The sequence below is a fragment of the Furipterus horrens genome, unplaced genomic scaffold, assembly GCF_987537825.1.
Source record: "Furipterus horrens unplaced genomic scaffold, mFurHor1.1.pri manual_scaffold_2, whole genome shotgun sequence".
Taxonomy (NCBI): Eukaryota; Metazoa; Chordata; class Mammalia; order Chiroptera; family Furipteridae; genus Furipterus; species Furipterus horrens.
In genome coordinates this window covers 20,231,924-20,244,187 of record NW_028327172.1, presented here as the reverse complement: position 1 = coordinate 20,244,187, position 12,264 = coordinate 20,231,924, and the positions used below count along the sequence as shown (strand labels likewise).

The window sequence follows — 12,264 nt, the reverse complement described above, 5'->3', positions numbered from 1 at the left end:
ACCTAACTTTATATTTTTCTATTTAAACCTGATTTATACTCATGTTATTGATTGTATAATATTCAGTCATATTCATCACCCAAGATTTACTGAACGATTCCTTTGTTTTTGGTCCAAGGAAACATAGCTGAAGGAGTTATCTGATCTGATTAAATCTGCTTAAGAGTTTTCTTTTCCAGGCTGTAGGGGAAGGCTCTCAACACGTGCTTAGTTTGTGTGGGTCATTCACTACCTTGGCACCGCGAGGGCAGAAATATGTAAACATTGCCTTAGATTTCTCTGGGAATGGGCCCCATGCTTTGCTTCACTGGGAAGTGTTTAAATATCCCTTTTGTCTCCTTCACTTCCTTCTTTGTACGCCCCCCCCCCCCCCCCATTGGCTGCGTTCCTGCTGTGGAGGAGTATTCAAACTCAAATAGGGCATCTGCCTCCTCAGCGGCTTTCCTAGTATGGTGTGGACTTGCTCCTTTCCTGGCTACGGCTCCAGAGGGGTGGGACTCTGCTCTCCGAAGAGCGTGGCAGAAATTTACTGATTTGTGAATGCTCAAGACAGAAACCTTTCCTATTCCTCATCACCCAGAAGCGAGGAAAACTTCCAGAGCACCATGATTTAATGCAAGGTTACCTGCTCCACCATGCTTTAAATTTATATTAGCAGCTTGCTAATAATAATAGTACAAATAGGTTTGGGGTTCTGCTCATCCTCTGCAGAGTCTTTGAAGCATTTCAAAAAGCAGATTCTTTCAAATTGCCCACACTGTCTGGATTATTGGCTCTCTGGAGCCAACTGTTTGTCACTTCATTGTTTGTAATCCTGTGGACAACCTTTCCTGAGAGAAGCTTCTGCAAACCAACTTGGTGCTGCTGCTGGCTCCTTGTTGCTCCTTGATTTCCCCGCCCTTTAAAAGCGGGCCTGCTGAAGGTGTTTATCATCAGGGCAAGTCAGATGCTGGCAGACAGCAATTACCGGTCTCAGCAGGAAGCAGGTCAGGTCTCCCCACCAAAGAAAATTCTGACAAATGTATCTGTTAACAGTGAGTATTTCACATGTGCTTTAAGAAAGTCAATTAGCACGTTTTATGAACAATTCATAGTACATCTTTTAAGGACCATGCTTTTCCTGCCTGTTGGTTAGCCAGCAAATACATTTGGAAGACCTACTCCATTCCAGGTCTATTCTAATGCCTAGGATCCAGTTGTCAGCACCATTAGAGAGGGACACAGAAGAGCAGTAAGGATCAGTAAGCTAGTCATTCGTTCAACCAATATTTGAGGTCTCCTCTGTGCCAGATGTTGCTCTAGCTGCTGAGGACTCAGAGTTGGACCTACTTTCATGGAGCCTACACACTGTTCAGAAATCAAGGAAGAAGTGTGCTATGAGATTTCACTGAAACCTAATTCAGGATGTGGGATGAGAAATGAATCATGCTTTCCTCTTTCCAGAGCACTTAGCTAGGTTTTTTCAGTAGTTAAGAAAGAGACTCATTTGTCCACCACAGTGAGTCCAGGGCTAATCCGAGAGTTATTGACCTGCTGTAGGATCCAATTAGGCCAATGGCAGCTCCATTCAATCAGTGCACGCAATGAAGGGTGTCAAAGAAAACAATCAGGTGGAAACTTAAAGGTGGCATATGGCATACTATAAAAAAGTTAGCACTGATAAGTTCCTGAATAGACCATATGTTCTAAGCCCATGAGGAGATTCTCAAAACCTCATGACTGTTGGACTGAGAGTTGGAAACTAGTGAGAGGGAGTGATCAAAAGTCCTCCCTAATTATTCAGGAGGGCAGAGGTCAAGAGGAGGATTGGCTGAGTACCTAGAATCACTCTTTGGCTTAGCTGGCTCATTCTTTCTTTAAGGGTCCTTAGTGGGTGGCCATAGGGAAGGCCAATAAGAACAACCATCTGGGTAGGTTTCGATTTTCAGCGAACTTTTTATTGTAAGTGTTATTTTTGGAAGAGCCCTCCTGGAGGCATGTCATCAGCTTCTTTTCTGCTGGTGATCTGGAATTCTCTGGAATCCATAAATCTAACCTAATTCAGGAAGCAGACTCTGCCTGGGAGCATTCTATTTCCTTGTCTCCTGGCTGCCAAAGAAACACACACACACACACACACACACACATACATGTCATATATATTGCTTACTTGGGTGTGGAAAATTGGAAACTGCTGGCTAGGCAGTAGCTTTTTCCTATATCTCCTCAGAAAAACAGAAATAATGCCAATTTCTGTATTGCTCCTGTATGTTTACTTATGGTTGGTCTCTTTTTGGTGTACTATAGGGTGAGGGTACTGTGAGTTATGCATCTTTAATAAGTTTTTGAGGTAAGAATGGGATGTCTGCAAATTTTCAGGGAATGCTCAGGTTTATCTCAGGTCATTGTTCGTGAAATTGGCTCCTATCTCTCTCTACTCTTTATTCTGAGAAAATTCATCCTTTGTAGTATAGAATATATTGTGCAGGTGGTTAATGTGTATTGTGCGTAGAGTCCAAGTTTTTAACCTGGAGTTCTAAACTTCCGATAGATTCAATGATATACCATAAGGCATAAAAGACCACCTGAAATACTATGCAAGATTTTGAGAATGTGTACATGTAGGATAACATTTTTTCAGAAGCTATAACTCATATCAGATTTTCCAAAGGGGTGTGTGACTCAAAATAGTTTTTAAAAATCATAAGTGGTTTAGATGTTTATCCTGGTGATCTTTGCCGTTCTTTTCTATAGGAAAACATGTTGGACTCAGGCCAAATTTAGTCAAATAAGAGATTCAAAATTGTAAAAATATTACCAATTATCCTTTCTCTAATTTGAACAGAGTCCAGAATTTCTCTAACTTGAGCAGTTTTGTTTCTTTGCTGGAGATACTGTGCATTCTGAATTAGAATTAAAAGTTACAGGAACTGATGGATGGATGCTCGAGATCCGATGTCAACATGTTGAACACACACCTTTTGCAAAGTTCTTGCTTGGCTTATGTACAGTTTAAAGCTTGACTTAAAGTCAATGAGTGTCACTGGAGCTTTCCAATGCCAGGTGTCATCACAGCCTACCTGGATAAAATGATGAACCCAAAAGAAGCAGGCAAGCACCTCTAAAGACCCTCCAAAAATAGGCAAATAAAATCAACTTTATGAAATTATGCACTGAAGACCTTCAGTGCATGGCTGGGTCACCCAATCACGTTAATATAAAATCTCTTTCCATTATAGGCTGTTAAGTTGCTACTTGATTTTGCTCTGACTCTGTACACAGGGGGTTCCATTTGAAGAAGGAGTAGCATTGAATTCACACCCATTTCTGATGTTATCCTAAGATCCCAGGCGACTTTAGGAGAGGGGAAAGATAAAATCAGGCCTCTATTCTCCTTTTCTAATCTTTACTCTACACTAGATACAGACATTATATAGAGAGGGAACTAAGAGTAAAGGTTTTGTAGAAAGATCTCATAAGATGAATATTTTCATAATTGATTCAGTTACTTCAACCATGTACTCAAATAACCATGCAGCAGCTCAGGAGCAAATTAATTGGATATGGTCCTGATTTGATCATTCAGAGCCTAAGACTCAGGATTGAACAACAGCGAGGACAACTAAACTGTTATATCTTCTGCTTATTTGTTGTCCTGAATGCCAAGTCTTTCACTGTTGAGGAAAAGGACATGAAAAGGACATCCATTCTCATTTTTTGCTGATGCTCTGTCACAGTTGTTGAAAGAACAGGGTCTGGTACCATCTCATTTATCAGAGAGCCCCATGGTTCTGGGATACACCTTGATACCCTCAAATGTTCTACTTGTTTTCCTTTTGGCAACATGCCAAATAATCAAAATTACAGTATTTCCTCACTTTTCATGGGTATTACATTCTACGGCCCCCCGCGAAGTAAGAACCTTACATCTATTCTACACTCTTAAACCTATGTAACTTTAACAACATACATATACAGTACCGCAAAATCCTGCGATAGAGGGAAAAACCTGCGATAAATAATTAAATATAATATTTTTAAAAATCCCGCAATCCAGTGAGGCCGTGATAAATGAACTGCAATATAGAGAGGGACTACTGTATTTTTTTTTCTGTAGGGGCTTCTATTAGGAGATGCCTAGAAAAAAAGTCTGTTAGAAAATTCATACTCCTACTTACTGCTGATTATTACTGTCAATAATAATAGAGGGAAGTATTGATATACAGGTAGAAAGTGTAGGCCCTGGATACTTTGCACCTCAACTGCAAAGTGTAGGAAGTGACCTGTTGTTTTACACCAGAATCCAAGCCTCTAACAAGCTCCCTGAATATTTGGCTGTTAACTCTAAGTTCCTGCAAAGTATGTTGACCTGAGAGCTTTTGTGGGAAAAGATTCAGTCTGTAATAATGGGAGATTACAAGCATATCTTCATTTATTGACTGGACGATATGGTCATATCCTAAAATAACTAGGTTTTCTTTCTATAGAAGGAGACAACAAAAATGGTTCTTTACATTTGCTTAGCTTTTAAGACATTGAATACACTATATTCTTTATTTCAACAAATGCTCAAGAAAGGAAAATATTGCCGATGATGTGACTGCATATCATAGTGATTAAGATAATGCTGGAGGGAGGGAATGCTGGAGGGAGGGACATAGATAGTGCGGAATAAAGAATATGCTAGTTTGTGAAAGAAATGATCTTGTCGGTGTTTCACCTTGGATCATTTCTGGGCTTTCTTGATAGCTGAAAAAGAGAATCTAATTCAACTTATTTTTGTATTTGGGACTTTAATGATGGTTTCAGTGTCTCTGTTTGAATTTTTTTCAGTTTTTCATCTGTTATCTAATATTCTTTCGATGCACATCATGGTTACAGAACTAGCAGTCTTTAATAGGTTCCATATCAGGACTCTTGCTTCTGGTCTTATTAGTGAGGTCATTGGGTCATTTCATCTCTATCTGTCTTTCCTGATTGATTTTCCTCTTTTCAAAATCTGGAACTCAAAGTATCCTGCTCTGTTTTGCAAAGTGTTGATATAAAAAGTGATCATGGGCAAGCTTGCTAGAGGATTTGGACTCTAAATGGAAAAAAAGCAGAAAGACAATTTTTTTTTTCCATTCTTCACTTCATGTGTCATCCTTCCATGTACCTGGGATCATGTGTCTGGGATTGCTCACAGAAATATCATATCCTACATTCTTGGAGAATAATATTGGTTGGCCAAGACAGAATGTGTGGATGATGAAGGGCTAAGACTCTGAAGAGCAGGGTTTGAGTCATAGACTCTCAGATTTGGAGAAGATCTTAAAAGGTCTAGTTCAATCAATAGTTCTAATCACAATTTTCCTCCAAAGTGATCCTTCTGATGGTGGGATATATAATACTTTATGAAGAAGCTCATTGTTGAATAGTTCAGATTATTAACTTTTTAAATTCAACATTTGAAAGAATAGTCACCTCCCTGAAATTCTCGCCACAGGTTCTAATTTAGCCTGTTGGGAGCACAGACAAAAATTTAATTTCTCTTTTACATTATAGCTTTTCAAAATTCAAAGACGGCTTTCATGCTCTTCTTGAAACCTCTGTTGTTTAGCCTTCTGACTTCAGACAGGTCAGGATCCATCTTGTACAATTTTTTCATATTTGAAATGAGGAGTATGAATCAGATGATATTTCAGGTTCTCCCATCTCTGACATTCTATGAACTACAGTCTGGGCCTCTGAAAGAAATGAAACTTCTGTGCTTTTTCCTTTTCATTCCACCATCTATATCAAGTATCGATAACTCTCTTGAATAGAAAAAAGAGTAAAAACATATACAATGCTATTTCTTAGGAACCAATAATTAACCTTTCAACAATTGATTCAATTATGCTTACAACAGCTTTGATGAACACTAGTGGTACATTTTCCAAAACAGTAACCAAGAGGCAAGAAGTTCAGGATTGGTGTTCACGGTTGTTTCCACCATGAGTCCAAGAACCATGATAATAATGAGTTATTATTACCTCATTTCATAATTTTCTTGAGAGTCTTCAATAATTCTCATTGAAGTGCATTGTGTTCTCACAAATGTTTCTGTTGTTTTAGAAGGATCATGCATGAGCTCTAAGATCTGTATGTTTGATTTTATAGCACTATTAAGCAGGTTTCTTTTTTCCATTTAATAAAAGTAATTAGCCCAGGAGGAGCCTAATAAGGGGACTGTGAAAATGGGATAGGTCTTTCTTGATGACAGAGCAAAATTCCGACTCTGAAAGGTATTCTAAAATGGCCAAAGTCATGTAAAATTTTTGACTTCTCAGGAGAAAATACAATAGCAAAGCTAGAGCTTAACAAAATACAGAAAATCTCAATCAGTGGAACTCTTCTTGGGGTTTTCATATATGAACAGTATGAAAATACAAATGGTTATTCCAAAAGGTTGCATGAATATGATTCAAAATGTAGGAAACTCCTTTGCAGTAAAGAGACGCCTTCTCCAGTAACTATGGAGAAGAGGTGGAGGGTTTTCTTCTTTCCTGCCGTTGCTTCTAAAAGGAGAAAAGTGAGAATTTCTCCAAATCTTGGCTACAGTCCACTTTAGTGAGCCAAAAGGGTTGACTAACAAATGACAGGAATGACTTCTTTGTCAATTGACAAACTTTTTTTTCTTTTGCTGTATGCTGAAATATTGTTGAGACCTGCAGCATAGATTTCATTTGCATTTACAGTGCAGTGATCTGATCTTAGAGAAGATAACAACTGAGTTAGCAATTTGTGAATACAACTGAAGCATTCTAGAAATGACTAACGTGTTTAGATTCCAAGGTTTTTGAAAAGTATATTTTATTGATTATGCTGTTACAATTGTCCCAGTTTTACTCCCTTTGTCCCCCTCTGCCCAGTGCCTCCCTTTCCTCCGGCAATCACCCTCCTAGTTCATGTCCATGGGTTGTGCTTGTAAATTCTTTGGCTTCTCTCTCTCCTGTACTGTTCTTAACATCCCCCCATCTATTTCGTTCCTACCAATTATGCTTAATCCCTGTACATTTTCCCCCATTCTACCCCTCCCCCCTACCAGCTGATAACCCTCCAAGTGCTCCCCATAACTATGATGCTGTTCCTCTTCTGTTTTTTTTGCTTAATTTGATTTTTAGATTCAGTTGTTGATAGTTGTGAGTGTGTTGTCATTTTAATGTTAATAGTTTTGATCTTCTTTTTCTGAGTCCCTTTAACATTTCCTGAAATATTGGCTTGGTGATGATGAATTCTTTTAGCTTTACCTTGTGTGAGAAGCATTTGTCTGCCCAGACATTTATCTGCCCTTCCATTCTAAATGATAACTTTGCTGAATAGAGCAATCTAGGTTGTAGGTCCTTACTTTTTATCACTTTGAATACTTCTTGCCATTCCCTTCTTGCCTGCAAAGTTTCTTCTGAGAAATCATATGATAGTCTTATGGGAAATCCTTTGTAGATAACTCTTAGCTTTTTTCGTGCTGCTTTTAAGATTCTCTCTTTATCTTTAATCTTTGGCATTTTAATTATGATGTGTCTTGGTGTGATCCTCTTTGGGTCTAGCTTGTTTGGGAGACTGTGCTCCCTGGACTTGTATGTCTGTTTTGTTTGACAAATTAGGAAAGTTTTCTTTTCTTATTTTTTCAAATAAGTTTTCAATTTCTTGATCTTCCTCTTCTTCTTCTGGCACCACCCCTATGATTCAGATGTTGGTACATTTAAAATTGTCCCAGAGGTTCCTAAGCCTCTCCTCTTATTTTTTTCACCTTGGCATTCTTGCTTTTTCTTTCTGTTCTGGTTGAATGTTTATTTCTTCCTTTCACACCAAATAATTTATTTGAATCCCAGCTTCCTTCCCATCACTGTTGGTTCCCTGTATATGTTTCTTTATTTCACTTTGTGTAACCTTCATTTCTTCCTTTCCCTTTTTTTTTTTACCATACTTTATGAGTTCTCTGAGCATCTTTATCACCAGTGTTTTGAACTCTGCATCTGATAGGTTGGCCACCTCTGTTTCATTTAGTTCTTTCTGTGAGTTTGTTCTGTTCTTTCATTTGGGCCACATTTCTTTGCCTCCTCAATTTGGTAGCCTCCCTGTACTTGTTTCTGTATATTATGTAGAGCATCTTTTACTCCCTCTCTTAGTAGCATGGCCTGTATAACAAAGGCACCTGTATATTTTGTGGGGCAGAGCTTTAAGTAATTGCCAGGGCAGGGCCACCTGCTTCACTGCTTTGTGGCTCTGTTTGTGGTGGGGAGCTTGGAGAGGGGTCAGTGTCACTGCCTGGCTTCTGGCAACTTTCTTGGCATTTGCCCCATTTCCAGTCACTTCACCCACTTCCTGTAAGCAATTGGCACCCTTCCAATTGCTGCCCTGGGGTTTGTGTACATTCTAAGACCATGGGAACCCTTTAAACTGTGAAAATTCAGCAGTTTCTTCTGCTGCCCCAATCCCTAGTTGTTTTTATAGGCAGAGGTAATGGGGATTTATCTTCCCAGTGCTGGAACCCTGGGCTGTGTGGTCCAGCTTGGGTCTGAGATCTCTTGCTTCTAGGGTATCCCTCCCAATTTTTATCCACCATATGTGAATGTGGGAACCATTCGTCCTGCCACCTACACTGCCTCCTCCACCACCACCACTTGCCTGAGCCACTCTACCCTCCACCTTGTTCCTGCAACTCTGCCCCTTCTACCCATCTGGATGGATGTGGCTTCTTTAAATCGTTATTTGTCTGACTTCCAAATAGCCAATTTTCTGGTGGTTCTAGTTGTTATTCTTTCTATGGTGGTGTTAGGAGGTGAAACATGTCTAACTACACCTTCATCTTGACTGAAGTCTCTCCAAGGTTTTTTTTTTTTTTTTTTTTTTTTAAGATAGCTTGACAAAGCAAGTAGGCACATGTGAAACATTTCATTTCCTGCTGGATGTCCTACCTTTAATGACATATGCTTTATAAGTTAATAAGTGTATCTAAAAGCACGAGGAAGTGTTTATTGGCCTTTTTGTCTTTTACTTCTTTGGTTGGGTTGTGTCTATATTTATTCTTCAACTTTCTTAAAGAGACCATTCAGTTGTAAAATAATAGCCAATTGTTTTTAAATCTATAGATTAGCTTCAGAAACCAAGATATAAGAATTTGGGGTAGTCTCTGGCTGGGTAGCTCAGTTGATTAGAGCATTGTCCTGATATGCAATGGTTAGGGGTTTGATCCCTGGTCAGGACACATACAGGAATCAACCAATAAATGCATAAATAAGTGCAACAACAAATCAATCTCTCTCTCTCTTTCTCTCTCTCTCTGTCTCTCTCTCTCTTATTCTCCCTCTCTCAACCATTCAATAAAAAAAAAAAGAATTTGGGGATATACACATCAAATATTTCACTTTTTTCTTAAAATCTTGATATTTCCAACATACACTCTGAGTCTGATTTTCTTCCTTTGTCAAGTGGGTTATTTGGCATCCAGCTCAGCTACTAATGAAAGTCACCACAACAGGTATGGATTCAAATATCATCTCAGCAGGCTGGGAGCCAACTGAAGAAAATGAAGATGAAAGAGACAAACACCCCAGTCATTCTGGATCAGGCATTGATGATGATGAAGATTTTATCTCCAGTACCAGTAAGAATAATCAATTACAGTAGAACTATTTATGCAAGGCTTATCAATCTCAGTGATGCCCAACAGTATTTCTCCTGGGAAATAGTTAATATGAAAAATGAGCAAGAGTCTATGATCACACCTTAGTTAAACCTTGATTAGATTTTAAAGGAAGAAATAGATTTTTTAATGGAAGCCAAAACATATTTGGAGAGAAATGGGAAAAAACATGTTTTATAAAATTCCTAATGCCTCATGTTCTTCCTCTGGTCTGCTGCTACAGATTCTCTTTGAACTATTGAACTTTGTCAGAAAATGACATAGTAAAATTTATGACAAATATTCATTCTATAATTACTGTGCTAGGTGCAGGGAACACGAAGATAAAAGAAGCCTTCAAGGAGCCCATGGTCTATTGTAGCAATGGACCTGAGCATGTAATTGGGAAGATATTAATTAAAAGTTGTAGATGAGCCTAAATTGAAGACTTAGATGGCCCTAGGAAGGCTTCAACAGTGGGTATCAGAACTCAAGAATTGTCCTAGTTAATCAAAACCTGGTTGAGGTCAAAGGAACAAATCCAGAGTTTTAACAAATCAGGCATGGATATTATAGAAAAACATTAAAGCAAAGGACAAATGTCAGTTGAGCTTTAACAAAACAGTGCCAATTATTAAAAACAAGTAGTAAAACCACTGCATAACAATATCCAAATTTGTGACAATTATAAAACATTTTGAGAACAGAGATGGAAATTGAGATGAAAAAAAAATATCCTTTAAAAATGCAATGATTGGTCTCATACTCAGCCAGATGACTGGGTTTCCTATTCATACCTGTAATGATCTAAGATATTGCTGAACAGTGATGAGAATCCTGAACCTGATTCCACAACAGCTCTGCTTTTCCTTTGCGAGGGTGTCACATTGAGTTGTTACATGAGCCCTCTTGGGTCACTGAAGTTCTGACCCTCCTAATCTGAAAGTATCATCTCCAAATGGACTGCACCCAGGAAGGGAGGGCTCCAAAAAATAGCTTAGGCCGTGAAGGCATCTAACTATATATGGTATTGATAGAGAAAAAAAAAAAAAAACAACTTGAGATGAATTAGATGCCTTATATCTAAGCTGTTAAGTGGTATATGTTTTAGCCTGGACACCTCAGACCTTCGTCTATGGAACAAGGAAACTCTTTTAACAACTTCAAAAAGAAAACCAAATAACCAGAAACACTGGAGCTCTATTGTTACACTCTCTCCTGGGTTTAGGATATGGTCCCATCTTCTAGGTGGAGCCACTAATAAAGATGTGATCTTGATACCCAAGAAACTAAACTCTTGCATGGCAATCCACACAGATCAACCTGAAAATAAATTGTATGGTTACACTCCAGGAGGAAGTTTCCCTTGGTAATTTTCATCTCTGTGGCATATTTTCCAATTTCAGTTCACTTTTCTGCTTGGCCCCTAGGCACATAATTCAGCAGGATGCCCTCTTTCTTCCATAGGCATATGAAAACTGCCACTTTTTTCATGCTTATTGTAAATGTGATCAATGACTCTAAACTTGATTTTCATAACTTGTGAAATAGAGCTGATAGTTGTATAGTTCTGAAAAGAGTATTGTATTATTTGGGTATCAGAGTGAAGTTTGAAAGAATTAGGATGGATTTGCAAATAACCTTTTCACAAAAGACATTGATTCTGATTTTGTCATGATCCTTCTGTTGGGGGTGTCTCCTATTCCAGCCCTATCATTCTGGGTGACAGTATGCCTCTTTTTTTCCCTTGGAGATCTGCGGTGATGGCGGTGGGTTCCCTATGGTATTTTTCTACTGAATGTATGCATCTTGGTTTTCTTTCACTGACTATGAATGGCTTGCTTGTGAAATGCTTTATATTTGATGAGATTACTATAGGTGTTTGATAAATATTCAGAAATGTATAGGTAAGTCATGTGGCTGTTAGAAGTAGATATTCTTTCTTCAAATCACCTATAGGAAAGCTCTGGATGCCCAGAGTATTTCTTTCCCCACCAAAACTGCTAACGAAATAAAGTGATCACCACAGTATAACTATCAGGTATGTACCTCTTCATTCTGAGGATCTACATGTAGTGCACTTGCCAGTGATACAAATTCCTTAATCTTTCAAGTGCAAAGGGCCATTACCAACTGCATGGATGGGCAAAGTTCTGCTGTCTTTGGTTCTCCTCGGTGGAGGGCTGGTATTTTCAAAGCTGTTCTTCCTCCTGCTGCAGCTTCCTTGGCTGCTTCCTCCAGAAGCTCTCATGTTCTAACCCCAACGTATTCTGTGACAGAATGCAAAGGACACTGGGATGCTTCACAATATGGCTGAATCGAGCTGAAGGCACTCTGCTTCCCTTCCATTTCCACTCAACCATCTATACAACCTGGTATAGATGATTCACTATATAGACCAAAGAAGGGGAAAAAGTGCAAAACAGGTGGTGAAAGCTCAAGAAAAACTATTTTCCTAATAACTTCAATCATCATTATCACAGTTTCAACCACACCACGGGTTTTTGACATCCCAACACAGAACCAGGATTGGAACCAGTGGAACCCAGGCTTTTTAAATCCAGAAGTATTACTTCAGACAACCACAAGGATGACTGGTAATGGGATATGCATTCTTAATTACAGATTTTTTTTCTCAA

At 38.7% G+C, this 12,264-nt stretch overlaps 1 protein-coding gene across 1 annotated transcript in view; it reads left to right on the top strand.

Annotated features, from left to right (window-relative positions):
- CD44 (CD44 molecule (IN blood group)) overlaps nt 1-12,264 on the top strand; it is an 88,319-nt gene that overhangs the window by 48,822 nt on the left and 27,233 nt on the right. The window contains exons 6-7 of the mRNA XM_090262700.1: nt 9,482-9,607; nt 12,109-12,222. Coding sequence (XP_090118826.1) covers nt 9,482-9,607; nt 12,109-12,222 — 240 coding nt within the window. The remainder of the gene's footprint in view (nt 1-9,481; nt 9,608-12,108; nt 12,223-12,264) is intronic.